The following is a 26735-nucleotide window of genomic DNA, read 5'->3' as shown; positions in this document are numbered from 1 at the left end:
GAGCGGGCTCAGGGCTCAGGGCTCAGGGCGGGGGTCCCGGGGGCGGACCCTGGCGTGCCCGGCCTGGGCTGTCGTCACAAAGCCGGCAGAGTTGGTGGCTCCCAGCAGCAGAGGGTTCGTGTCCCCCGGTCGGGGCCCCGGGTGTCGGCAGGTCGGTCTCCCTCCGCCCGCGGGGGCTGCTGGCCGTCCCGGGGTGGGCGTGGGTGCTCCTGGCCTGTGGCTGCGCTGCACCTGCTGTGGGGCCGCCTCTTGGTGCGTCTGTGTGCGCCTCTCTCTCTGTCTGCTTCAATTAGACTCTTTACTGTGATAAAATCCACAGACGTAGCATGTGCAGCTCCGGCTCTTTTGAGGGGCGCCGCCGAGTGCCAGGAAGCACAGCCGCACCCCGAGCCCTTCACTCCCAAACTGGAGCTCTGGCCCCCGAAACGCTGTCTCCCCACCCCATCGCCAGCCCCTGCACCCCCGGTTCCACTTCCTGTCTGAATCTGAGGACCCCGGCACCCGTGGAGCCCTGGTGTTCTGTCGGCCTCTGGTGTCAGAATCCTCCAGAAACGTGAGGTCACGGAGAGACAGAGGCAGGAGCTGTTTGTGGCTTTTAATTAACTGGAATGAAAACAGGGCCGGCACTGTGGCGTAGAAGGTGACGCTGCCGCCTGCAGCGCCGGCATCGCACATGGGCGTGGGTTCGAGTCCCGGCTGCTCCACTTCCCATCCAGCTCTCTGCTGTGGCCTGGGAAAGCAGTGGAAGATGCCCAAGTCCTTGGGTTCCTGTACCTGCGTAGGAGACCCGGCAGCTCCTGGCTCCTGGCTTCAGATCAGCGCAGCCCCGGCTGTTGTGGCCATCTGGGGAGTGAACCAGCAGACGGTAGACCTCTCTCTCTCTCTCTCCCTCTCCCCCACCCCCAACTCTGCCTCTCAAATCAATCTTTAAAAAAATCCAGCTTTTCAGGTGGAGCAGCCTGTCTGGTGGCCCCCCTCCTGCACAGCTATCTGTAGGACGTGGCCCTCGTTCTAGAAAGTTCTGCCGAAGGCTACGGCTCCAGGGCAGGCAGAGACGGGGCTGCTGACGTGTTGACCCAGTCGGGCCCGCGGCCAGCTCTGGCTTCTGTGACGTTGATTTTATTTCATTTCGCTGTGAGGCGTTGCGGCTGTCCTTTGCCGCGGGGAGGTGTAAGGTTACGGGTAACTCTGCTCCGGTTAATCTCCCGCGTCTGACGGCCGCGCTGCGGCTGGGGAAGGGGGTGTCCTTGTTCTCAGGAAGCCGTGTGTGCCGGGGAGAGGACGGAGCGGGGAGGGCAGCAGCCTGGCCAGGGATGGCCCCGCGGCGGGAGTGGCCCACGCTGTGTCCAGCGGGGGTGGCTTGCTCCTGGGCAGGTCTCTGTGCAGCCTGTCCTGCCGAGCGCGTCCGTTTGTCTGCCTCCCTGAAGGGCTCGTCTGGGCGGGTCTCGGGCCAGGCGTGCTGGGGTCCTTGCCGTGTGACCTCCCGTGCGGGGCTGCATGGGGGGCCGGTGGCTCCTGCTCGCCGGATGCCCACTTGTGCGAGGCAGGTGTATCAGGAGACCAGGCTGCAGGGGCGGGGCCGCTCTGCCTGGTCTGTGTGTGGCCACGGGGACTGGGGGCCCGAGGCTCCACAGCCGGCACCGCCAGCCCCTGCTGCTGCCCCCCCCCCCGCCCCCGGCTTCTCCAGCCGTCTCTGCACCAGGACTAGGAAGCTGCCGTCCTGCCCCAGTGCGTCTCAAGTCCAGAGCAGCCTAGCGGTGGGCCTGGTGATGGAAGTTCGGGGATTCTGACCCATGTGCCCACGCCCTCCTGCTGGGTGGCACACGGGTGAGTCCTGGCCGCTGGCTTTGCCACCTTCAAGCTCTTCTCAGAGCCATGTGCCACCAGAAGCCCTGTGCGTGTGCACACGTGTGGGTGCGTGTGTCTGAGGCTGCTGTGAGAGTCAGCGTGGGAGTGGGCTGAAGCGTGGTGGGTGGGGCGTGCGCGCCCGGCGAGGGGGCTGAGCTTCCTGACCGAGGTGGGTGGGTTTGTGTCTCAGAGCGCCAAGACCCTCCCATCCTTGGCCCGGGGCTTCCTCAGGTCCCTCCCTGGGTCTGTGTGTGGTGTGCGGTCCGGGCAGCAGGTGCGTGTCCGTGTGGCCGCAGGGCGTGGCCCGGGGCTTCCTCAGGTCCCTGGGTTTGTGCACCATTGAGGGTGGCAGGTGCATGTCTGTGTGTCCGCAGGGTGTGGCCTGGGGGTTCCGCAGGTCCCTGAGCCTGTGCATGGTCCAGGCAGCAGGTGTGTGTCCGTGTGGCCGCAGGGTGTGGCCCGGGGCTTCCTGAGGTCCCTGGGTCCCTGTGCGGTCTGGGCAGCAGGTGCGTGTCCATGTGGCCGCAGGGCATGGCCTGGGGGTTCCTGAGGTCCCTGGGTCCCTGTGCGGTCTGGGCAGCAGGTGCGTGTCCGTGTGGCCGCAGGGCATGGCCTGGGGGTTCCTGAGGTCCCTGGGTCCCTGCGTGGTCTAGGCAGCAGGTGTGTGTCCGTGTGGCCGCAGGGCGTGGCCTGGGGGTTCCTCAGGTCCCTGGGTCCCTGCGCGGTCTGGGCAGCAGGTGCGTGTCCATGTGGCCGCAGGGCGTGGCCCGGGGCTTCCTGAGGTCCCTGGGTCCCTGTGCGGTCTAGGCAGCAGGTGCGTGTCCATGTGGCCGCAGGGCGTGGCCTGGGGGTTCCTCAGGTCCCTGGGTCCCTGCGCGGTCCGGGCAGCAGGTGCGTGTCCATGCGGCCGCAGGGCGTGGCCCGGGGCTTCCTGAGGTCCCTGGGTCCCTGCGTGGTCCGGGCAGCAGGTGCGTGTCCGTGCGGCCGCAGGGCGTGGCCTGGGGGTTCCGCAGGTCCCTGAGCCTGTGCATGGTCCGGGCAGCAGGTGCGTGTCCGTGCGGCCGCAGGGCGTGGCCCGGGGCTTCCTGAGGTCCCTGGGTCCCTGCTCGGTCTGGGCAGCAGGTGTGTGTCCATGCGGCCGCAGGGCGTGGCCCGGGGCTTCCTGAGGTCCCTGGGTCCCTGTGCGGTCCGGGCAGCAGGTGCGTGTCCGTGCGGCCGCAGAGCCGCCCCCGCAGCCCGTGCTGACGCCGCCCCTCTCGTCCGCAGTTCCTGTGCCTGAAGAACATCCGCACCTTCCTGAAGGTGTGCCACGACAAGTTCGGGCTGAGGAACAGCGAGCTCTTCGACCCCTTCGACCTCTTCGACGTCCGGGACTTTGGGAAGGTGAGTGGCTGCCTGCCTCCTCCCCCGCCCGCCCCTCCCCGGCCCGGGCTCCGGCCCCTGACCGGGCGGCGTCCACAGCGCGGGCCTGGCCAGCCGGGCGCAGAGCTGGGCGGGGTCTCTGCTTGGGGCCAGGCCTCTGCGTGCGTGGGGGGTGGGGGCAGAGGTGCCCCTCCCCCTGCCATGACCCCCGCTGACGCAGGGGAAGCATGTGGGCATTGCTGCCCCGCCTCCCCAGCCTGGGGTGCTTCCTCCCTGCCGACCCCTGCTCTGGGGGCGCCGGGGGCTGCAGACAAAGCGCTGGTGCAGGTGGTGCCGTCGTTCCTCCACCTGGAGCAGGAAGAGCCGTTCTCACCTGGGTGGGGCTGGGCAGGAGGGCCACAGACAAACAGCCCCAGAGGTCTCCCCGTGTGCCCAGGGCCACTCGGTGGGTGTCCTGCGGAGCCCAGCTGGTGCTGGTGAGGGGACTCTGGGGCTGGGCGGGTGAACAGGGGTCCTGGCTGAGGGTCGCAGGTGGCTCCCTGACCCTCGGTTCCCACGGCTGTGGGAGCTGGGGAGGGGGCGGGCGGGTGCCAGGGGCTTCCCTAGCCGGGAGCTTCTGTCCCTGCTCTCGGCCCCCGACCCGACTTCCACGTGGGGCAGCCTCCTCTCTGTTGCCCCTTGGGGGCCGGAGTTGGGGAGCTCAGCCTGTGCACCTCAGGCCCCGGCAGGCTGGGGGCGAGGCCTGGCCTGGGTGCCTCAGTTTCTCCAAGTCCCACTGCTGAGTGGTGACGGCACCGTCTCTGCGGCGAGCGGGGCTGGGGACCAGGCTAGTGGGGCTGTGCCTGGGGGGCCGGTGCCAGGGCACCAAACCGGCACCTGCCTGCCGCGGTTGCCGATGGTTTCCGTGCCACACCACCTTCCTTCCCTGTACCCCCCGCAGCCGTGGGCGGCACCGTGGTCACCTGTGCTTTGCATCACTCTCTGGGATTTGGCCCGGTCCGGCACAGGCTCGGGGTGCGGGCCCACCCCTGTTGTCCGGGGTCCCCTGGCTGCTCTGGGTGGGGCTCTGGCCATCCTGGGCGCTCTGGGCGGTGCCCGCTGCAGGCGGGAGGAGGGGGAGCGAAGGCAAAGGACCTGCTGGGGCTGCCGGGCCTGGCCGCCTGCCTCTGCCAGCTCTGTGGATGCCCGTTGGCCTGGTTCCCTCCTCGGGACGTCTCGGGCAGGTGGGCTGCACGGGCCCCTGTGTCTGCCGGGGCCTCCCCCGAGCTTGCCCCCTGCTCAGCCAGCCAGGGAAGCCCACGGCTGTTCCAGCTGTGCCCAGCGGCCCTTGGCAGCGCTCAAGCAGGAAGTGGAGCCTTGCTCTGCCCCCTCCTCGCCCCAGCCCTGGTCCTGAGGAGGCAGCAGTGTCCTGTCCAGGAGGCAGGGCCTCTGTCCCCTCCAGGTGTGGTGCCGTTGGAGGCAAAGGACCAGCCGCAGGGCGGCCCTGCTGGGGGCCTTGCCGTGGGAGGGACGGGGAGGTGAGGCCGCGGGCCCCAGCGCTTTGACGGCTGCCTGTCCCTTGCTAACTCACCCTGAGCCCAGCAGGACAGAGGCTGCGGACAGTTGTTCCGGAAGTTTCCTCCTGCTGGCTGCCTGCCCTGTGTTTTTCCTGAGGGCTGCGTTAAAGATACCAGGTTTCGGCTGAAATACGTCCTGTCTGACTTCCCGTGCCACGCGGCGTGGGTGTGCCGCGGGCCGAGCTGTGGCCGCCTGGGCAGTGCGTAGGTCAGCGGGCTTTGCTGGTGGCCGCCGTGGGCCCCGCTCCTCGCTGCTGGCATTGGGAGCCAGGCTCCGGTTCCCGCGTCGTCTCCGTTGTGGGTGGTTTGTCCGGTCCCACAGGGCCGGGGGTGGCAGGCTCACGGTGGCGGGCCCGGGGCGTGGAGTCTGGGTTCTGGCGCGGCTGCTGGGTCTGCGTGGCTTCCTTCCCAGGCCCTGGTCCCTGGAGACGGCCGCTGATGACAGCTGTGACGGCCGCGGCCCCGCCTCTCACTGTCCACTCCCATCATCTCTGCTCTCTGGGACCTGGGTGCAGAACAGGAAGTGGAGGCTCCCGGAAGGCCAGCGACGAGCTCAGGGTCACGCGGCTGGGAGCATGGGGCCCCAGGCCCTCCACGTCCCCCTCCTCCTCCTCCCCGACCCTGCCAGCTCCGGAGCAGCGGTGGGGAGAAGCTCAGCGCCTGCGCGTTGGCGTCGGCGCAGCACCCGGCCAGCCTGGAGCCTCGCTCTTTTAAACAGAGTGGCAGAGAGGAGACGAGCAGAGCTTCCGTCCGCTGGTTCACTGCCCAGATGGCCGCCACGGCCGGGGCTGCGCCAGGCCAAAGCCAGGAGCCGGGAGCTCCAGCCGGGTCTCCCACGTGGGTGCAGGGGCCCAGCACTTGGGCCGTCCCCTGATGCCTTCCCGGGCGCATTAACAGGGAGCTGGACCGGAACAAGAACAGCGGAGACGGAACTCCGATGGGGGTGCCGGCGTCCAGCGTTGGCAGTGGGGACTTGGTCAGCTGGGCCACACCGGCCCCTGGCCTGGAGCCTCAACTTTGTCCTCTGGAAGCAGGGTGACACCACAGGGGAGCCCTCGGGCCGGCTGGTGGGGCTGGGGGTGGCGGTGAGACTTCGGCCGTTGCTGCTGTTAGCGCCACGAGGTCAGGGGCCCCCACGAGGTCAGGGGCGCGGGGCACAGGGGGCGAAGGTCTCAGGAGCCCAGCTCTGGCCTCTGGGGTGGGGCCAGGGAGGGAGGAGGGGCTTCTGCTGCAGCACGGGGTGGGGCCTGGCCAGCTCCTTCTGGACACAGAGTGGTTCCTGTCGCCCTGCCCCCTGCTTCCCACGTCCTGGGGACTGACCCCAGCCGTCCTGCCCCTGCCTCTCACCCCATCTGGGAAGGCCAGGCCCTGGCTCGGCATGGCTCGGCGTGGCTCGGCCCTGCGGGTGCTGTGGGTCCAGGCTCTCCTCGGGCGTGGCCTCCTCCTCAGGTTTGTGGCCATGGCCGCCTCCCCTGGCTGGGCTGTGAGCATCCCGCGGGCAGGGCGAGCTTTGCCTTGGAATTCTGCGGGAGCCCTGCCCAGTGCTAGCAGCTACGCGTGAACGCAGGGTCTGAGCAGGGAGGCTGTGGTGCCCTCCAGGGGTCAGGAGGCCCAGGCTGACCCGGCTGCCTCCAGGGCCCGGCCCCAGATTCTTCCCTGGGGTGGAGCAGTGTGGCCTGTGTGCAGGACACGGTTCCCCCTGCGTGCCCCTGCCGGGCACCTGTGGCACCGCCCAGGCCCGTGGAAGCGCCGGGCCCCACCTGCGAGCTCGTGTGTTGGCCTCTCCGGGCGCCGAGACCTGTCCTGCTTGGGCCTGGGTAGCAGCGGGGCCGGGGTGGAGGCCGGGGTGGGCAACATGGGGCCGAGGGGCCACGTGGGTGTGGGGTCGGGCTGTGCTGGGTGAGGCAGAGTACAGGCCTGAGCTGGGGGGCAGGGTGCTGACCGCTGACCACAGCCCTGCAGGGGCCCGGCGTGGTGGGCGCCGGGTGGGCACGGCCTCCCCCAGCCGCGCCGGCCACACTCGGGAGCAGGAGCAGCCCTCCCTTCTGTGCGTTCCTGGGCCGCGTCCTGTCTGGTGTTTTGCTGTCAAGAAAGGGCCTGAAGCGGCTACAGACAGGACCGAGCCGTCGGCCCGTGGTGCCGGGCTGCCTGCCCCGGGGTTGGGAGCAGGCTGGGGGCGGTGGGCTCTGGGGGCGGGGCCTGGTTCCTGTGATCTGTGTGCCCGGCCCTGCCCGAGCAGTCCTTTTTCTCTCACCACCCCCAGCCTGCGCCTGTCTGCCCGGGACCCTGTCCCACGGCCTGGGGGTCCCTCTCCTGCCCGTGGGGATGGAAGTGCCCGGCACTGGGCCCTCGGTCCTCCTGAGCCAGGCATCACCAGTCGCTCCCAGCACCTCCCCGCTGTGCCCTGGCAGCTTCTCGGCCAGAGCTGGCCCCGGAGAGACCAGCTTGCCTCCCCAGCCCCGCCGTGGCCCTGCCGGCCCTCGACCCCAGGACCCTGTGCTGTGGGCTCAGTGGCCTTGAGGGCTTGGGCAGAGGTGACGCTGCGGGATGAGCTGGGACCGGACCCGACCGACAGCTCCGGCCTGCGCACGCGTGGCTCCCGTGTGGCAGCTGCAGCCGACCCTTCCGTGCGGGGGCCCAGCCGGGGCGACGGAGGTGACGGCGCTGCGTGTCCGCTGTGCCCCCGGGGCGGGGCTGAGATTGCTCCGGTGTCGGCCCCCGGCTGCGGCCAGCTCCCCCGCTCCCTGCCTCCTTGGATTTCTGTCCGTCATCTGCGCACACGTCCCCCAGGCCCTGTCGGGTCAGGGTGAGCACAGCAGGGCCGGGGCTGCCGACTGACCCGCTACGCCCTCTCCAGGTGCAGCCCAGCCTCTGGGGCCTGCTCGCTTCCCCTCCTGTTCGTCCCTGGGACGGGCCTGGCACTCGCTGGCTGCCGTCTCTGACATCGGTGGGACCCGCTGGCCTTCCACAGTGTCCACTCCGCACGCTCACTGCCCGCCAGGAGCAGAGTCCAGCGCGGGGCCACTAACGTCCGAACTCCTGCCTGAACACGTTTCCTGCCTTTATCTGTGCCGCGCGTGTTTGCAGACCCATCCTGCATGCACACATGTGCACACGCACACACGTGCACACGCACACACATGCACACACACGTAGGCACACATACACGCGTGTGCGTAGCCAGGGTCTAAGACGCCCAGCAGGTTCTGACCTGCCATTTAGAAAAACTGACCTGTTTTACTTATTTGAAAGGCAGAGAGAGAGAAGGCTTTTTTCAAGATTTTAATCTAGAGTTACAGAGAGAGAGGTCCTCCATCTGCTGGTTGACTCCCGAAATGGCCACAATGGCCAGGCCTGGGCCAGTCCTAAGCCAGGAGCCAGGAGCTAAGCCTGGTTGCAGGGGCCCAAGGACTTGGGCATCTCCCACTGCTTTCCCAGGCCACAGCAGGGAGCTGGATCGGAAGAGGAGCAGCCGGGACTTGAACCAGTGCCCCTATGGGATGTTGGCGCTGAAGAGATCTCTCATCTGCTGGTTCACTCCCCAGCAGGCTGCAGCGGCCAGTGCTGGGCCAGGCAGAAGCCAGGGGCCTGGAGCTCCATCCGGGTCTCTGTGTGCAGGGGTGCAGGGGTGGTCAGGGGAGCTGGCTGGGGTGGGGCCAGCTGTAGAAGCAGAGGCAGGGGATGGGGTGCAGGTGTGCGTCTGAGACCTGGGACGGGCTCCCCAGGTGGCCCTTGTCCCAGCACCGTTGTGGGAAGACTGTCCCCTGCCCACTGTGTGGGACTGGGCAGGGGCCGTGGGCCTGAGTTCCCGCTGTGGCTGTGACCTTGGGTGGCCTCTGCCTCCTCCCTGGGAAAAGGGAGGAGCTGAATCGAGAGGGCTGGTTAATCCTCGTTGGTTGGCAGTGGCTGGCTGGGGAAGGGTTCTGGGGCTCAGCCATTGACTGGTGATGTCTGCCTGGGCCGTGTGAGGCCCGTGTGTGTGTGTGTGTGTGTCCACTCCTGGACTGGCTGGTCCTCGCGTGTTTCCTGTCCCCAGAGGCTCCGGGAAGCTGCCCTGCTCCTGCTCGTGTGTCCTGATGCCAGGTTTGTGGTTGGCAAGAGACTCCCCCAGGAAAGAGGGGAGCCGGGTAGGCGTTGGCGGGGCGTCGGGGAGTGGACATGGCTATGGCCAGGGATGCCGGCCGGCTCTCCCAATGCCTCTCTGGTGGGCCGTGTCTCCCCAGTGCAGCGTCTTGCCCGACTGGGTTGGGGCCGTTGGAGCCTTGGCAGGGCAAGAGCCCAGGGTGGTCTCCGGCAGCTGAGGTGGTCCTGGAAGGCCTCCTGGAGGAAGTGCCGGGGCTCGAGGACTGGGGGGGTCAGCCGGGTGAGGGTGGTGGTGTGGGCGGGTCCGGGTGGCACGGGCAAAGGTGCTGAGGCCGGCAGAGGCGGGCCAGCTCAGGGTGCAAGGCGGGAAGAGGCCGCAGGGCGGTGGGGGTCGCTTGGGCGTCCGGGGTTTTCAGACGGGAGACCTAGGTCTGCAGGGTGGCCAGCCGGGCAGCCAGGAGGAGCCGTGATGAGCTAACAGAGGCACCTGCCGAAGCCTCATACCGGGCCAGTCCTGGCGGCTGGCCGGCACCTGGGGGCTGCCTGCGTGTTTAGGATTCGGCCCAGGGTGCATGGTGGCCGCAGGCCGCGCCTGACAGGGGATGGCTGCAGCCCTGCGGTGGCCACCGTGCGTCCCCGTCCTGGGCCGGCCTCTGCTTGCGGCCTGGGCCTCGGTGCCCCCGTCCGTGGGTGGAAGCGTGGCCCCGTGGCCCTCTTGTCCCCTGGGGTGTCGTTCTCCCCGCGGGGCCGCCCTGAGTCTCGTGGTCCTGTCCTGTGAGGTCGCTGTTGTCCCGCCGGAAATTCGGTTTTAATTGGCCGACGGTTTCCCGTGGTTGTTAACGGTGGCGGCAGAAGAGCTGAGGCTAGCAGGCGGTGCCTCTGGAGTCACGGGAGTGTGGCCGTGGCCGTGGCCGCGTGTGTGTGTGAGGCTGTCCCCAGTGCCCGTGGCCAGGGCGCTGGCCCAGTGTGGAGGATTCCGACTTCAGAGAGAGCTCTCTGTGGTGAAATGGGAAGAACGAGTGGCCACGTTAGGGCTGCGCCGAGCTTGCTAGCGTGACCGTGCCGCGGAGTCCCAGTGCCCGCCTCGTGGCTTCGCTTTGCCTCTGCCCGAGGATCGGTGGCTCCGAGCAGCCTTCGTGTGCTTTTGGTCGCTCTGGAAGGCGCCGCCGCCCTGCAGAAACGCCGCCGCCTCTCTGCCCGTTTTGCACCGGGATCTTCTGCCTGGTGGCGGCTCCCCGCCTGCCCTGGGCGTCCCGGTGGGGCCCGGGCGGTTGGCAGGTCCGCAGGGCTGTTCTGGGGCGGTGCTTGGTGCCATCCCCCCGTTGTGTGTGGTTGTTCTGGCCGGGCGCTCCTGGCTCGGACCCAGGCCATCCTTGCCACGTCTCGTGCCACAAAGTCTCCCCCATGTGTTTTACTGTCAGCCTCGTGGTTCGGTCGTGGATCGGCTCGGAGTGGTTTTTGTGTACGGCGTGAGGTCGGCGCTCAGTGCCCACCCCCGGCGTGGGGGCGTCCATCTTGCAGGCAGTTCCCCGAGGCTGGTCCTGTTCCCTCTGCAGCACTCCAGCGACAGGGCTTGGGAAGCAGGGGCGGCCAGCGGCCTGGGCGGGAAGACGGGCGTTCCCCGAGCGGCCAGGTCGGCTGGGTCGCCGCCTCCAGCGTGCCGGCTCCGGGCCCCGCTCTCCTCTGTCCCCGCGGTCCGGCTGTTCCTGCCAGGCCCTGAGTGCTCAGGTTTCTGTCGCCACAGCTGAGCCCTAGCGCGGCTGCCGGGGGGCGGGGGGCTGCGGCTCCGAAGGCTCTCGGTGTTGGCCAGGTGAGCTCTGTGGCCTTGGCCCCAGGTGGGCAGAGGGAGGGTCGGGGGTGACGCAGAGCGCGGGGGCCGTGTGTCGGCTGAGTCGGCAGTGGGAGCGCAGGCGTCGTCTCCTTAGGAAGCCACCGAGCCCCGATTTCGGGGCCCCGCCCTGGACCCTAATCCACCCAGGCCCTCCCGGGGTCCCGCCTCCCACACCAGAGCAGGTGTCACTTCTGCCCGCATCCATTGGCCACTCAGGCTCACCCACCGGCCCCGACGTGAGACTTTGGGGAGCAAACCTTTTACACCTGGGCCTTTGGGGCCCCCCACACTGCTGCAGGTCCCTTCCCGGGTCTGAGGGGCCAAGGCGGGGGACACTCTGGGGTCACGGCTGTGACAGAGCCAGGGCAGTCCAGGAGCAGGGGTCAGCCCCTCCCCGGCCCCCTGCCTGTCTGTGGATGCGGTTGGCGAGGGGCCCCCTGCACGCCTTCCCTGCCCTGCCCCCTGCCCGTCTGTGGGCACGGTTGGCGAGGGGCCCCCTGCACGCCTTCCCTGCCCTGCGCACCTGCTCAAGGGGCGCGTGTGGGTTCACGGGTGGTGGCAGCGGCACCGTCCGAGCACTGCCCGCCCTCCCGCTGTCCCTGGCCGGGCTGACGCCTGCTCTGTGTCCATGATCATTTCCTGTTCTCCCTCAGGCCCCGGGCCACCAGCCGGCCGGAGCGGCTCCCGGGCGAGGGCCGGGAAGTGAAGCCGGCTCCGGGGAGGGCCGGCGGGCGGTGCTGGTGCGGGCTCCCGGCCTTTGTTGTGAGCGTGTGCCGGGGCTGGCGCTGGGCCGGGTTTACTGCAGGAAGAGCAGTCCAGGCCGGCTCAGCTCAGGGACCAGGCTGGGAAGGCCCGGGCCCTCGGCCTCGTGTGGACCACGCTGGCGTCCAGGGCCCTCCTGGATCCGGGGCTGTGCCCCTGCGACACTGCCCTCGCAGACCCCGCTGCCGGCCATCAGCCTCGGGGTCTGGGCCCCTGGGAGGCTGGTGCCCCCGTGTGCAGGTCCCCGGCCGTGTGTGGCCACCGTGTGTGTTCCCGGCTCGGGTCGCCGGGCTCCGTGTCCAGGCTGCCGACGGGGGGCTGGGCTTCCAGACATTTCCCGAGCTGAAGAAGCTGTTTGGTTTTCATCTGCTCACTCAGCGCCCTCCGTGGGGCCCCTGCGTGGGGCGGGGGCGGGGCTCCCCACGCGTGTGGCAGAGCCGAGGGCACAGCTCTCCCCGCCCGCCTGCTCTGCCCCGCCCCCAGACCACACGCAGGCACGCCCAGTGGCGCTCGTTAAGTAATTAGTTCTCAGTGTTCAATTAAAGACTCAGTCTCCGTCCACGCGCGGCTGGGCCCCGTGAGCAGTGAGACCTGGGGGTGTTCGGGCCGGGAGCTTCAGGGACCCCACACAGGCTCTGTTCCTGGGGACGGCGCTGCCCACGCTGCCCACCGTGGGGAAGCAGCAGACGCAGCTCGGAGGGACCCAGGCCCAGGATCTCCCACGCCGGGTGGGGGAGGGGCCTTGGTGGGCGGGGCCTGAACCAGAAGGGCCAGCCGGGCATGTAGGGTGGCTGTGTGGACCCCCAGGCTGGCAGGGCAGCGGTGGGGGCCCTGGCCACCTCTGCCCGCTGGCCAGGGTTTCTCATGGACTGCCCCAGCCACATGGGACTTCCCCTGGGACGCCATCCTGGGTTGCCCCGGCGTGGGACAGGAAGCACCATACCCGTCACGGCTGGAGCTCTCTGCCGTCCTGCGGTCACTGCCGTGGGGGACTGGACACCTGCCCCGGAGCTGCCGAGTGCTGGAGGCAGAGCCTGGGCACCCGGATGAGGCTCTGGGCCGTGCCTCTTACCGTGTAGGCACCCCCGCCCGTCCAGCGGCCGCTTACACGCCTGGCCCCGCGGGAGGGAGTGCCCGGTTCCCCGACACAGACCTTGGGTCCTGCGCGGGGGTCGACGGGCAGGGCCAGCAGGCAGGGCGGCCGTCTGCTCCTGCCCCAGGACGCCGAGGCCTGGACAGACGGCGCCCTCCTGCCCTGGGCCCCGGGCGGCTTCCACCTCACGTTCCTCTCTGATTTGGGCCTGAAATATTTTTGCTGGTGGCGACAGTGGCTGAACGCCGGCCCCCCCCCCCCCGATGCAGGCGTGTTCAGGAGGGACCCCGTGTCCTGGCGCCTGTGCTCGCTGAGCGGCAACCCCTGGTCCGGGCTCCGGGCGGCCGACTCCGCCCCGCGCCCCCCCAGCCCCTCCCTCCCACCTCCCGGTCCCCGCTGATGCCCTGGCAGGGTCAGCCCCAGGTGTCTTCCGAGTGGGAAGGGAGCCGTGTCCGGGCACCGTGCCGTTGGGACAGAAGTGGCAAAGTCCCGTGGCCGTGGTGGGCGTGGGGCCCAGGGCAGGAGCCGCGGGGGGGCCCCGGGACGGAGGTCGGGGGTTGGCTGTGGGGCCGGGGCTGGGGGCTGGCTGGAAATTCTCCCTCCACTGCTCTGTCCCCTTCCGGGCTGTGTCCTGGGGCACAGGCACAGATCAGCGTCAGAACCAGGCCAGCCCTGAGCAGGAGCCGGCTGGGAGGGGCGGGGCCGCAGGTCCGGTGCGGTGGACTCCCAGGGCCCGGATGTGGCCCTCGGGCGCTGACTCAGTGGCCTGAGTATTTTGTTTTCAGGCTGCGGATGGTGCCGTGGAGGTCCTGGTACCTGGCAGTTTGGTAAAAGTGACCTTGAGCGGAAGGACCAGGGAGGAGGGGCCGTGTGGTCCCGCCCTGGGCTCAGCTCTCTGATGGGGCGCAAGGAGTTAGCCTGACATTCCACCGTCAGTCAGGCCTTTGAGTGAAGCGTTTGTCCCTGTAGATGTGGGTCCTGTCGGGGAGGGGGCTCTGCTCGGACAAAGAGCTTGGGGGCCGTGTCCCCCCAGACCTGGAGTAGCCGGCCCTGGGCCACGGCGGCCGTCCTGCCCCACCTGCCTCCGCCCGACCCAGGTGGGCACACGGAGGGCGCCCCCCCCCCCCCGCCGTGCTGGGAGCCGTGAGACTGGAGCCGCTTCTGGACCGAGCGGTCGGGCCTCCCCTCCCCCACGCCGTGGAGACCCCCCCCCCCCCCAGCGGGGGCTGCTCCTGGGCTGTGTGTCTGCCTTTGTTTGCACACCGCCCTCCCCGGGGACCAGGCCTGCGTCCAGGAATCCTTGCTCCTTTATATTTCTCTTATCTGCTGAGCCCCAGCCGCTCTGCCTTCTCCCAGGAGCCGGGAACCCGGCGGGAGGAGGGGCAGTGCCAGGACCCCACCCCCGCCCCCCCACCCCCCACCCCCGCTTCCTGCCAGGCTTCGGCAGGGCGGGCACGCGTGTGCAGGCGTGTGCCGTGCGTGTTGAGGTTTGCAGCCCTGGTTTCTCCGCAGAGACCAGGCGGCCAGGTGTCCCCGGGGCGCTCGGCAGGAGGCAGGGCCCCTCCCCGGCTCCTTGGCAGTGGTGCCCCGGGGACCCCAGAGCCGTCCGACCTCCGGCACGTGTCCAGGGGCGCGGGCAGAGCACGCCTGGTCGTGGGTCCCTGCCGTGGCTTCGGGCTGTGGACTCGCCCCGCGCTCCCCGGGACCCTGGTGTCAGCAGAGCCATGGGGACCGGAGCCGGGCGTTGGAAAGCGGGCACCGGGCCTGCTCCTGGGTGCCGGGGCAGCGCCGGGCCGAGTGCCCCCAGGCTGGGGGAGGGAGGAGCAGACACAGCGGGAGGCGGTGCCGGCAGTGAGTGGCGCCTGTCCTGGCCTCCTGGCTCTTCCTGCTGTGCCACCGGAGTGAGGGCCCCACAGCGCCGGATCCTCGGCCAGCTCTGCTGGCCTGCACAGCCCTGCTCTCGCTGCGTGCTGGGTGCTGAGTGCTGGGTGCTGTCTCTGCCCTCCCTGGGTGCTGGGTGCTCGGTGCTCTGTGTACTCCCTGGGTGCTGGGTGCTCTGTGCTGGGTGCTGTCTCTGCCCTCCCTGGGTGCTGGGCGCTGGATGCTGTCTCTGCCCTCCCTGGGTGCTGGGTGCTGTGTGCTGGGTGCTGTCTCTGCCCTCCCTGGGTGCTGGATGCTGTCTCTACCCTCCCTGGGTGCTGGGTGCTGTCTCTGCCCTCCTGGGTGCTGTGTGCTGGGTGCTGTCTCTGCCCTCCCTGGGTGCTGGGTGCTGTCTCTGCCCTCCTGGGTGCTGTGTGCTGGGTGCTGGGTGCTGTCTCTGCCCTCCTGGGTGCTGGGTGCTGTGTGCTGGGTGCTGTCTCTGCCCTCCCTGGGTGCTGGGTGCTGTCTCTGCCCTCCTGGGTGCTGTGTGCTGGGTGCTGTCTCTGCCCTCCCTGGGTGCTGGGTGCTGTCTCTGCCCTCCTGGGTGCTGGGTGCTGGGTGCTGTCTCTGCCCTCCCTGGGTGCTGGGTGCTGTCTCTGCCCTCCCTGGGTGCTGGGTGCTGTCTCTGCCCTCCTGGGTGCTGGGTGCTGTGTGCTGGGTGCTGTCTCTGCCCTCCCTGGGTGCTGGGTGCTGTCTCTGCCCTCCTGGGTGCTGGGTGCTGTGTGCTGGGTGCTGTCTCTGCCCTCCCTGGGTGCTGGGTGCTGTCTCTGCCCTCCCACGGGTGCCCGGGGCTGCCTGAGTGTGTGTTCTCTGAGCAGTGGCGCCGGCCACGGCTTCTCACGCACCATGGCGGGGGCCGGGGGGTTGGGGGAACTGCAGGGTTCCAGGGACTCCGGCCCAGCAGGTCTGCGAGGGGCCCAGAGTGGGACTCCAGCCGGCAGCCGGGTGCCCACAGGTGGAGACAGCCTGCAGGGGGCGCGCCAGGCCCGCAGGGAGCCCGCAGCTACCTGGGCCGCGGGAGCCTCAGGAAACCCCACCCCTCCCTGTTCCCAGGGCCAGGGTGGGAGCTAGGGGGGGACTCGGGGGGCCAGCGTGCTCCTGGGTGGGGGGCTGCTGTCTCCGCAGGCCTGCTGGCTGCCCCCTCCCTCTCCCCAGGCCTCCGGAAAAGCGCCCCGGTCTGTGTTGGACGCGGCTCGGCGCCTCCCCTGCCCCCACACCTGCCCGGAGCTGCCTCTGGTTCCGTGGGGGATTGTCCTCGGAGGGCCTGGCTGGCGGCCCTGCCGGGAAGCGCGTGGAGCTGGCACCGGGCTCCTAGCGAGGCCCCGCTCTGGCTGGCCGCCAGGACGCCCCTGCGCCCCCATTGCCAGCCCTGCTCCTCCCGGGAGCCCGCTGGCCACGCTTGTCACGTGGGACCCCGTCTGCGTGCCGTGGGGTTTCGAGAACGTGGGGCCTGGGCTGCTTTACCTCCACGAACAGCCGGGCTGCAGGCGGAAGAGGGTGGGGCTTCTTCTCCCTGGGTGCGGGACGGGTTCGAGTCGTCCAGAGACGTCCCGGGCGGTGTGGGGGCGGCCTGGGCCTTCAGTGCTGCCCCCACGCCGGGCTGCCCGTGCCCCGTGGACGAGGCCGCTCCCACGCCGGGCTGCCCGTGCCCCGTGGACGAGGCCGCTCCCACGCCGGGCTGCCCGTGCCCCGTGGACGAAGCCGCTCCCACGCCGGGCTGCCCGTGCCCCGTGGACGAGGCCGCTCCCACGCCGGGCTGCCCGTGCCCCGTGGACGAGGCCGCTCCCACGCCGGGCTGCCCGTGCCCTGTGGACGAAGCCGCTCCCACGCCGGGCTGCCCGTGCCCCGTGGACGAGGCCGCTCCCACGCCGGGCTGCCCGTGCCCCGTGGACGAGGCCGCTCCCACGCCGGGCTGCCCGTGCCCTGTGGACGAAGCCGCTCCCACGCCGGGCTGCCCGTGCCCCGTGGACGAGGCCGTCCTCGGCGAATGCCCAGGAGCAGCTCCGCCTGCCCGGTGACGGCTTCACGCCCGCGGCCTCTGCAGTGTGTGCGTGGCGGCGGGGTCTTGTCCCGGGACTGGTTGCTCAGGGAGGGAGTGGGGAAGCCGCGGAAGCTCCCTGCGGGCAGGAGGGGCCGGAGCCGGGAGTCCCGGTGGTCCTTCGCCCAGTGTGCCGTAGGGGTCGTCTTGGATTTCCTGGAGGGGCGGCATTTCCGAGAATTCCAGAATTTGTCCAAGTCAGCTTTTTCCTCCAACCCTGCCTCAGGCCTCGCCAGGGACCCGGCCCCTCCCGTCGTTCTGCTCTGCCTCCTTAGCACCTGCGTCCATCCTCAGACCCGTGGTCCAAAGTGGCTGCAAGAGCTCCAGCCATCCTTTCTCCATTTCAGGTGGTGGAAAGGAAGCCAAGTTAAGCAGACTTTTTTTTTTTTTTTAAAGATTGATTTATTTATTTGAGAGGGAGAGAAAGGGAGAGAGAGAGGCCTTCCATCCACTGGTTCACTCCCCAAATGACTGCAACGGCTGGAGCTGCGCCGATCCGAAGCCAGGAGCCAGGAGCTTCTTCTGGGTCTCCCATGTGGGTGCAGGGACCCAAGGACTTGGGCCATCTTCTACTGCTTTCCCAGGCTATAGCAGAGAGCTGGATTGGAAGTGGAGCAGCCAGGACTTGAACCAGTGCCCACATGGGATGCTGGCACTGCAGGTGGAGGCTTAGCCCCCCGCACCACAGCCCGGCCCCTCTCTGCCTCTGCCTCGTGTGGACGCAGCGGCTGTCTCACGTGGATCACGTGGGTCACGTGGCAGTTGCTGAGGCTGAAGGCTGGGAGGCTGCGGTCCTGTGCCCGCCCTGCGGCAGCCGGATTCATGATGGAGTTTGCCAACTCACCCCGGGGGCAGGGGTGCCAGTGCGGCGGGTTAGCCTGGGACACCTGCCCCCCACATCCTCCCTCCGAGCGCCGGCTCCCACCCCGCCCCCACTAACGCAGCCCGGGGGATCGCAGGGGCAGCTGGGGTGCTGGGCCCCCGCCACCACCCCCCCCCCCGGGGCTACTGATGACAGGGGGCTGGGGGCTGGGCTTTCCCGCCTGGGGGCGGTGACAGCTGCCCAGGTCTCTGGCGCTGCTGGGGGTGCCGTGACCCCTGGTGGCTCTAGAAGGAAGCGTGGCCCGTGTGGACCTCAGCGGGGCCCACGCTTGGCTCCGGCCTGGCTCCCGCGCCCCCAGCTCCCCAGCAGCCGTGTGACAGGGAGAGGGTGGGCGGCCGGGGCCGTGCAGCGGGGGCCGGGAGCCTTGGGCTCGCCCGCCAACTGTCGCTCGCTCTCAGCCGGTTGTTCCAGGCTTCACCAGGCTTGGCATCTACCTACACAGGCTGGCGCCCGAGCCGAGCGGGGGCCGGGAGTTGCTTTACGAGGGTGGCGTGGACCCAGCAGGTGTCGGGGTCCATGAATCAGCTTGGAGTGCGCCTCCCCTCCCCCACGTCAGCCCCGGGGTGGGGGCTCCCAGCGTGCGCACACCTGGAGCACGGGCTGCTGGCCTGCCTGGGCCTCCGCGGTCGGCAGTGCCGGGTGAGCCCGCGCCCGCACACCTGGGCTCCTGGCTGCCCTGGGAGGGGCGGGGCTGCTCCCTGGCCTGGGCGGTCTGGGGGGGGGGGAGGGGGGCGCTGCTTCCCTGCTGCTCATACAAACGCTCTTCAGGCCTGGGGGAGGGCAGTGGGTGGGTGCTGCGGTCAGCACAGTACAGCCTGCGGCTGCCTGGCGGCCGGCATCGTCCAGGGGGAGCACGTGAGACGGGAGGGGTGCCCTCCTCTGGCCACGCGTCCCAGCAGGAGGCCCCTCCCACGGCACCATCCGCAACAAGGCGGCCCTGGGGGTCGGCCGTGCACCTGTGCGCGTGGCCAAGGCCAAGCCCGACCCTGTCTTCCGGCACCAGCTGCCCAGCCCGAGGTCCACCGGGGAGGGGCACCAGGGCAGCTCTGCTGGGGTCAGGGGCTGCGGGGCCCCGCTGCTGGGCCGGTCCCCTCCTCTGCGGGTCTCTGTGTCTGCCTGCGGTGAGGCAGCGGGTCGGGACCTGGGCGGCTTCCAGGTGCGGTGCCGGGGACCCCGTGCCCTGCCCCCACTCTCCAGGCCTGGGTGCTGGCTTCTGGGAGGGGAGGGTCTGTGTGCCCTGTGCAGGGGCCGAGGGAGGGTGGGGTTGGCGTCTTGGCCTCTGGGGACCCCCGGCAGGGCCCCCGCTGTGGTGCTGTTGGGCGAAGCGCTGTGCAGTAGGGCCCGGGCTGACTGCCCGCGGGTGCCCCCGTCCTCGCGGGGCCCAGAGACCCTGCTTCTGCCGCCCTTCCCCCCACGGGACAGCTGGGCCGTGCCAGGCCCGTGCTGGGCCTGGGGGAGGGAACCGTCCTAGACTGGTTTCTGTGGAACCCAGGGTCCGGCTCTGCAGTGACCTTGGGCAGCTGCCTTGAGTGTGTTTACAGATGGGGGAGGCGTGATGGTGTCGCCTTTCGCTCCCCACGCCCTGGGCCCCCACATTTCCAAAACAAACAGGCGTGTTTACACTGGCGGGGGTGGGGGACACGCCCCGGCTCACCGAGCTGCTGAGCGAGGGTGGCCTCCAACATGCTGATCCCAGCCCCTGCCCCGTCTTCCCCTCACCCGCCAGGCGGGGGCGCTGTGCCGCGCCTTGCTGTGTTGGTGAGGGCCCTGGGGTGGGAGGAGCAGGCGGGGTCAGAGCCGCTGTCTCACCCCCGGCTCCTGTCCTGGGGGCCACATGTGCCTCCGCTCGCCCCCTGGTCCCCGACGGGACTGGTCCAGGGTGAGTTGTCCGGAACGTTCTCCCTCGGTGGAGGGCCGTGTCCTGGGCCCGCTGTAATCTCGCCAGGCTGTGCCGGAGCGGGTTCTGATCCACAGAGCCGTGCCTGGGCCCTGGCTTCCCGGCTTTAACCCTCGCCATCTGGGCTGTCCACGGGCAGGGCTCCGTGCCCCAGCGGGGCTGTGCAGGCTCTGGCCCGGGGCCGCGTGGGGGCTGAGCTGAGCGCCTGGGGCAGGCAGCGTGGGCTTTACCAGGGCACCGGGAGGGAAACACCGATTTGCCGGGTGAGCTTGCTTAGGAAGACGTCGGCATGCGTGGTGCCCGGAGGCGGCAGCTGCCCGGGCCAGGAAGGGAGCTGTGTAGGGACCCAGCGCCTCAGTCTTTGCAGCCCTGTGTGGGGGCCGCTGCGGCCCGGGGTGGGGGGTGCCGGCTGCAGCCAGAGGCAGCTCAGGGCGGTGCAGAGGAGGGAGGGGTGGCCACAGCCCATTCCTGCCCCCCCCCCCCGTGCCCTGTTCCTGGCCCTCCCACCGAGGGCCCCCCCCCGTGACCTGTTCCTGGCCCTCCCACCGAGGGCCCCCCCCCGTGACCTGTTCCTGGCCCTCCCACCGAGGGCCCCCCCTCCCGTGACCTGTTCCTGGCCCTCCTGCCGAGCCACGAGCGTTCTGTGCGGACCTCGCCGAGACTCGGCCGCGGCGTCCCATCCAGGGCAGGGAGCTTCCAGCCCAGTGCCCCGTCCCCTGTCCCCCCGCCTGCCCCGTCCCCGTCCCCCCTGTCCCCCTGCCTGACCCCGGCCCCGTCCCCCCGTCCCCCCGCCTGCCCCCGGCCCCGTCCCCCCGTCCCCCTGCCTGCCCCCGTCCCCGTCCCCCCCGTCCCCCTGCCTGCCCCCGTCCCCCCGTCCCCCTGCCTGCCCCTGTCCCTGTCCCCCCCATCCCCCTGCCTGCCCCCGACCCTGTCCCCTGTCCCCCCGCCTGCCCCCGTCCCCTTGCCTGCCCCCGGCCCCGTCCCCCCCGTCCCCCTGCCTGCCCCCGTCCCCCCGTCCCCCTGCCTGCCCCTGTCCCTGTCCCCCCGTCCCCCTGCCTGCCCCCGGCCCCGTCCCCTGTCCCCCCGCCTGCCCCCGTCCCCTTGCCTGCCCCCGGCCCCGTCCCCCCCGTCCCCCTGCCTGCCCCCGGCCCTGTCCCCCCCGTCCCCCAGAGTGTGCCCGTCTCAGGAGGGGAGAAGACCGTGTCCCGGGCCGGCTCCCTCCCGGGTTCCCTGCTGGGTGGCCCGGCCGGCCGCCTTTCCCTGGGGAAGCCCAGTCAGGGTGCGTTCGTCCTGCTCAGGGCCGCCCCGGTGTGGACCTTACACGCCGAGTCTCTGAGGACAGCCAGTGGCCGAGGCCTTTGGAGCAAGCGCCTTCGCTCAGGCTTGCAATTCTTCTTCTTCTTTAAGATTTATTTTTATTTTATTTGAGAGAGAGAGAGGTCTTGCACCCACTGGTTCACTCCCCAGATGCGTGCAGTAGCCAGAGCTGGGCCCGGCTGAGCTGGGAGCTGGGGGTCCCTCCGGGTGTCCCGTGTGCTGCCAGGGACTCAGATACCTGGGCCACCACCCACCTGCTGGCCCCGGCCCCTGGCCCCCCCCCACTTCCTGTCTGTGACTTTGACTCCTTGGGGCGCCCTGTGCCTGGGCTCCCCGGGGACCGCAGGTGTGGGGGAAGCGGAGGCTGCACCGGCCACCCCGCCCTCACCGTGACCGAGGCGGCCACCTCCCCTGCTGGGCTACTCGCCGGGGCCTCGTCCTGTCCCCTGCCCAGGTGCCGTGGGGGCCCAAGGGGGAGCCCCCGGAGGGTGTGGGTCTCGGGGTGCTGGGACTGCCCGCTGCTCTGTCACTCAGGTCGCCGTTTGCCCTGACGTCACCCCTCAGCCCCTGGGGTCTGGGAGTCTCTGTGGGGGGTCCCTGGCCAGGGTGAGTGGACTCTCGGGCAGGTCCTGGGGAGTGTGTGTTGGGGGTGTATGTGATGGTCGGGGGCTGCTGGCCTGAGGCCCTGGGCTGGCTCTATCTCTGCTGGCTTCCGCGGGGCGTCCCCTCCCTGGGAACGCCCGGGGTGGGCTGGGAGCCTCTGTGACGCTGCTTTGTTCCCCCTCCAGGGGCTGTGGGGGCCTCATGCCCCGCCCCCCACCATGGGCCGCAGAGGTGAGAGGGGTGGGCCTCCCTCCCTGAATGGGCCTTGTCCCAGGGGAGGCGGGGGCTTCTGGGCCCTCCTCCCCCCGCCCCCTCCCCTGGGAGAGCCAGGCTGCCCAGGAACAGGAGCCCGGCCTCCGTGTGGCCTGGGAAGGTGCTGCCTCGTGGGGCTGGACGGGGCGAGAGAGGCTTGAAGGGCCGTGGCAGGACTACAGCGGCCTCCGCCTTGGGGAGAATTGGCCCCTCCCCCCACAGCCCCCTGACCGGAAGCAAGGGGTGTGTGCGCACCCAGTGGTCCGTGCAGAGTCTGCGGGGAGGGGCTGTGACCTGCAGAGTTCCTGCTCTCCTGGGCCCCCCCGGAGCCACCTGCCCGCTGTGGACGCAGGTGCCGCCCAGCGGGCCCGGGACACACACAGGTGTCTGCGTTGCTGGCTCCCGGCCCCTGCCTGGGACTCCGCTCTGACGCTGGACGTCGCAGGCCGGGGTGACAGCCAGGCCTCACGGGGCGCTGGACAAGGCGTCTGAGGCGGGGGGATTTTGAGGCACCCCGGGCAGGGGCCTGACGGGGGCTGAGGTCAGGTGGGGGACAGTGAGGGACGTGGGAGCGCCTGTGCCGTGTGAGCGGCAGCTGTTTGCGGCTTGTGCCGGGCAGAGCCGTCGCCGCCGCAGCCGTCCGTGGCGAGACCGGCCCTGGCGTCGCTGGCCCGGAGTGGAAGGGTCTGAGTAGCACAGCGGCAGGGCCACCCGAGCACGCGGCCCTGAGACACGGGGTGGGGGATGCGGCCGCAGGGGCTGCCTGCTGGCTCGGAACAGGCGCGTGTGTCCAGGTCCTCCGGGGAGCTGTGCAGAAGGGCCTGGCGCGTGGACTCCGCCTGTCGGAGGCGTCTCGGGACCTGGAGGGAAGTCTGGGTCACAGGGCTGACGATGAGCGCTGGGGACAGCCGTGCCCCCGTGCCTGGCTTTGGGGCTGACGTCGGAGGGGCTCTGGGCTCAGGCTGGGGTCAGCCTGGCTGCCCGGGGGCTCCACACGCCCCGGCGTCCTCAGGGGGCCTGGAGCGTTGTGCTTCTGTGTGAATCCAGCCGCTCCAGTTCCTTGGAGGCAGAGGGAGAGGCACCCGCTGTGAGCGCGTGGCGTGGGGTTCAGAGTGTGTGCAGGAGCTTCCCGGACGAGCCACCGCGGGCTGCACGTGGGAGGAGCTGCGAGGTGGGGAGGGACCAGCACGGGCGTGGGAGGCGGGACACGGAAACGGCCATCGTGATCATGCACTCAGCCGTGAGTGTGCCAGTGACCTGTGCGTGCATTGGTGGACGTGTGCACACGCGTGTATAACATGTACACCTGCATGGGTGCGTGCGTGGATGAGCGAGTGCATGTGTGAGCACGTGTTTGTATATGGGTGAGCGTGTGTGTGTACACGGGCGGGTCATGTGCACATGAACACACGTGTATAATGGCATGAATAGGTGTACATGCGTGCCTGCACATTGCATGTACACAAATGGGTTGTGCACATGTGAGGACACACATGTATGTACATGGGTGATGTGTGCATGTGCACACATGTGCATCACACAAATAGGTGTGCATGAGTGCACAAACGTGTGTATCACACAGTGGGCTGTGCAGTGTGAGCACACGTATGTGTATGTGTAGATGTGTGAGTGCACACGTGTGTGCATGAATAGGTGTGTGCACATGCGTGTGCGTGTACACAGGTGGTGTGTGCGTGTGTGCGCACAGCCGTGGCTGTACACGTTTATGTGCCGGTGTGCGCTGGTGCTGGGTTCCGAAAGCTCACCATTCGTCCTGAACTCCCTCGGCTGCGTCTGCCCAGTCGGGTCAGCCCCCGTGGGCGTTGGTGAGGGGTGCGGGTGCGCCGGCCCCTGGGGAGGCCCCCGGGCACTGCCAGCACCCGCTGCCCCGTGGATCCCGTCACGGGGAGCTCGCGACCCCAGCTGCAGCCCCGGCACTCTGGGGGCTGCTCTGATGGGGCCAAACCTTTCTCCTGCCACCTCGGTTTCCCCGTGTCCATCTCGGCCCAGAACCCATCCAGGACCCCGCGTCCCCTCCGCCTTCTGCTGACCCTCCTGAGCTGGCCTGTGACCTCTCACCTCCTGTGCTGGCCTGTGACCTCTCACCTCCGTGCACGAGGTCTGCCCAGTCAGCTCAGGTCTGCTCGTGCCGTGGGCAGGCCCAAGACCACCCTGCGAGGCCGTCTGCTTGCCTGCGGGAGCTTCTCCCAGAGCAGGGCTTAGGTGGGGGCCAGCGTCTCCCATCAGACGCCCGGGGCATGGCCAGCCCTGTCTCCCTCGCTGTCCCTGCCAGCTGCCCTCGCTCTGGCCGCCCCAGGGAGGGGCTCGCCAGCCTGCTTGGCTCCCCCTCTTCCGGCTGACCCTTTTCTCTGGGGTCAGGTGCACAGAGCTCCTTCGGGGTGCACGAGTGCCCGGCGCCAGGGCTGCTCGCCGAGTGCAGGTGGCCCCCGGGCCTCTCGGCCGTCTCTCCCCAGGCAGCGTCTCTGCCTGCCTTTCGGGACGGCTTCGTGTCCGCGCCCGCCACCTCTGGTCCTAGAGAATCAGTTCTGGGGAAGATGCACTCCCGTCGGTCCTGCCGGTGGCCAGGAAGCCCCCGGAGCCCCCCAGCGGCAGCGCCCAGGGCAGGGAGAGGCCGCCTCAGCCGAGTTTCCTGCGAGAGCACAGGAACTGGGCTTGGCGGCTCCGACTGAACCAAGCAAACCAGACTCCCGGAGGAGAGCGGCAGGAGTTCGCGGAGCGTCCGGGAAGCTGGCCGGGCCGTGTGTGCGGACACCGCGCCCGTGGCTCCGACTGCGCTGCCCGAGGCCACAGGTGTGTGGTTGGCTGTCCTGTGGCTCTGCCGTGTCCTGGGGGCACCTGCCGGGGTGTCTTGCGGACAGGTGTGCCGGGGACTTGGACATGCGCTAGTCCACCGCCCAGATCGACAGCGCCTCCTCCAGGGGGCCTCCCTGATGCCCCTGTCCAGTGCCTGGTGAGGAGACCCCCGTGGGAGCTCCCTGCTCCCAGCACAGTGCTGTCGAGTGAGGGCCTGGGCGCCCGGGTCTGCAGTGGAGACCAGCTCCAGAGCCAGGGCTGTGGTGTCCAGCCCGGCCCTCTGTCCCCGGGTGGCTGTGTCAGGGGGCCCTGGCTCCAGGGCAGCTGGGGGACCACAGGCGGAGTCTGCAGCCGTGGCTAGCCCCCGCTCTGGGAAGCCGAGGGCCGAGTGCGTCCGTGTCCGTGGTCCGTGGACTCGCGAGGATGCTCATCCCTGGGGAGCCCGTGTGGGAGCCGGGGAGGAGGTCATGCCAGGCTTGGGGGTCAGCCGTGGTCCTCGGCCGCTCCCGTGCGGCTCTGAACCCCCACCGGAGACCACTCGGCCTGGGCGGCACCTCCCGGACGTGGGCCGAGGGGCGGGCGCCGCTGGGGCATCTCGCCGAGGCGTGGCTTCCTGGTGGAGGGCTGGTAGGGGTGGCCTCTCGCTTAACTCCGCCCAGCGACAGGGCCCACAGAGGACCTGCAGCTGTCCATGTGCTCCGTGTGTGTGAGTGACTGTGCACGCGTGTGAGCAGCTGTCCGTGTGCTCCGTGTGTGTGTGACTGCACGCGTGTGAGCAGCTGTCCGTGTGCTCCGTGTGTGTGACTGTGCACACGTGTGAGCAGCTGTCCGTGTGCTCCGTGTGTGTGAGTGACTGCACGCGTGTGAGCAGCTGTCCGTGTGCTCCGTGTGTGTGAGTGACTGCACGCGTGTGAGCAGCTGTCCGTGTGCTCCGTGTGTGTGACTGTGCACGCGTGTGAGCAGCTGTCCGTGTGCTCCGTGTGAGTGCACGCGTATGAGCAGCTGTCCGTGTGCTCCGTGTGTGTGAGTGACTGTGCCCGCGTGTGAGCAGCTGTCTGTGTGCTCCGTGTGTGTGAGTGACTGCACGCGTGTGAGCAGCTGTCCGTGTGCTCCGTGTGTGTGAGTGACTGTGCCCGCGTGTGAGCAGCTGTCTGTGTGCTCCGTGGCTCACGCTCCTGGGTGGCCTCCCTGGGGGCTGTGGGTGCAAGGGAGACGGTGTCCACGCTGGCCAGGAGCATCCGGGCGGTTCAGGGAGAGGCAGAGCGCGCCTGGGAAAGGCTTCCATGGGTGGACCAGGAGGTCCTGCTGTCGCCTCTTAGGGCTGTGACCCCGGAGGAGGGGGGAGAGGGGAGGGGAGGGGAGGGAGGGGTCTCAGAGCTGTGTCTGTGGGAGGAGGGGTCTCAGAGCTGTGTCTCCCAGGGGGGAAGGGTCTCAGAGCTGTGTCTGTGTGTGGGGAGGGGTCTCAGAGCTGTGTCTGTAGGAGGAGGGGTCTCAGAGCTGTGTCCCCGCTGGGGGCAGGGGTCCTCCCGGCCTGTTTCCTCAGCTGGTCCCCCTGCACAGGGCAGTGGTGCCCAGTGTGATGGCAGAGGTGTGGGCTGTGGGCGGCGGAGCCCCAGGGACCCCCATGGGAGCCGCCCATGGAGACGCCTGCTTCCCAGTCCCTGGCTCACCGTCTCCACCCCTGGGAAGAGAGAAGGTCCCTGGGAAAAGCCGGAGGTAGAGTTAGAGCCGCTCGCCCGCCCGCCCGCCCGCCCTCCTGGGGCTGTGTTCCCGTAACTCCAGGCCCGCAGGGAGCCAGGCGGCAGCCTGAGTACCTTGCAGGCAGTGAGTCAGCCCGCTGGGCAGTGCCGCTGCCCTGCCCTGGGAGAGTCCCTGTGGTGGCGTGACCACCTCTGTCCCACCTCCCACGCGGTGCACTGGGGCGGGGACGGGGCAGGCACTGGGCGTCTCCGCCCCTCCTGCAGCTGCAGCCGTGGAGCTGGGCGTGGGCAGGGAGTGTCTGGGCGGGCGGGAGCGAGCATTCACAGACAGTGAGTGGCCCGGGCCCACCCAGCGGGCTCCCCGGCCCCCGGCACACTTGGCCGGGTTTGCTGGCCTCGCACAGCCACGGGGCCCAGCTCCAGGCCCTCGTATTGATGTCGGGGGCTGTGGTCTGTCCACCCGGCTGCTGCCCTGGCCTTCGGGTCCAGACGGCACCCCTGGGCCTAGCGACGCCCCAGTGAACCCAGAGGACAAACCACGAGGCCGTCTCGTGTGAAGCTGGCAGCCGGAGCCCACGCAGAAGCCGGCTGCTGTCTGGGGCTGTGGCAGGCCGGCACCAGCTCGGGCTGCAGAGGGAACCCCGGTTCCGAACCGGCCCTGCCTGAAACTTGCTGGGTGGCCGTCACGGGTCACTTGCGCCCCCCCAGCTGGGTTTGGGCTTTTCCTCTGTGAACTGAAGAATTGGACCAGATGGGGCCACGCCCCTTCCCCTAAG

At 69.7% G+C, this 26735-nt stretch overlaps 1 protein-coding gene across 11 annotated transcripts in view; it reads left to right on the top strand.

The window, feature by feature from the left end:
* VAV2 (vav guanine nucleotide exchange factor 2) overlaps window positions 1–26735 on the top strand; it is a 122753-nt gene that overhangs the window by 29198 nt on the left and 66820 nt on the right. For all 11 annotated transcript variants that reach the window (XM_070058783.1, XM_070058771.1, XM_070058774.1 and 8 more), the window contains exon 2: window positions 3115–3231. In XM_070058783.1, coding sequence (XP_069914884.1) covers window positions 3115–3231 — 117 coding nt within the window. The remainder of the gene's footprint in view (window positions 1–3114; window positions 3232–26735) is intronic.

The sequence above is a fragment of the Oryctolagus cuniculus genome, chromosome 1 (assembly GCF_964237555.1).
Source record: "Oryctolagus cuniculus chromosome 1, mOryCun1.1, whole genome shotgun sequence".
NCBI classification, from domain to species: Eukaryota; Metazoa; Chordata; class Mammalia; order Lagomorpha; family Leporidae; genus Oryctolagus; species Oryctolagus cuniculus.
This window is presented reverse-complemented; position numbering and strand designations above follow the sequence as displayed.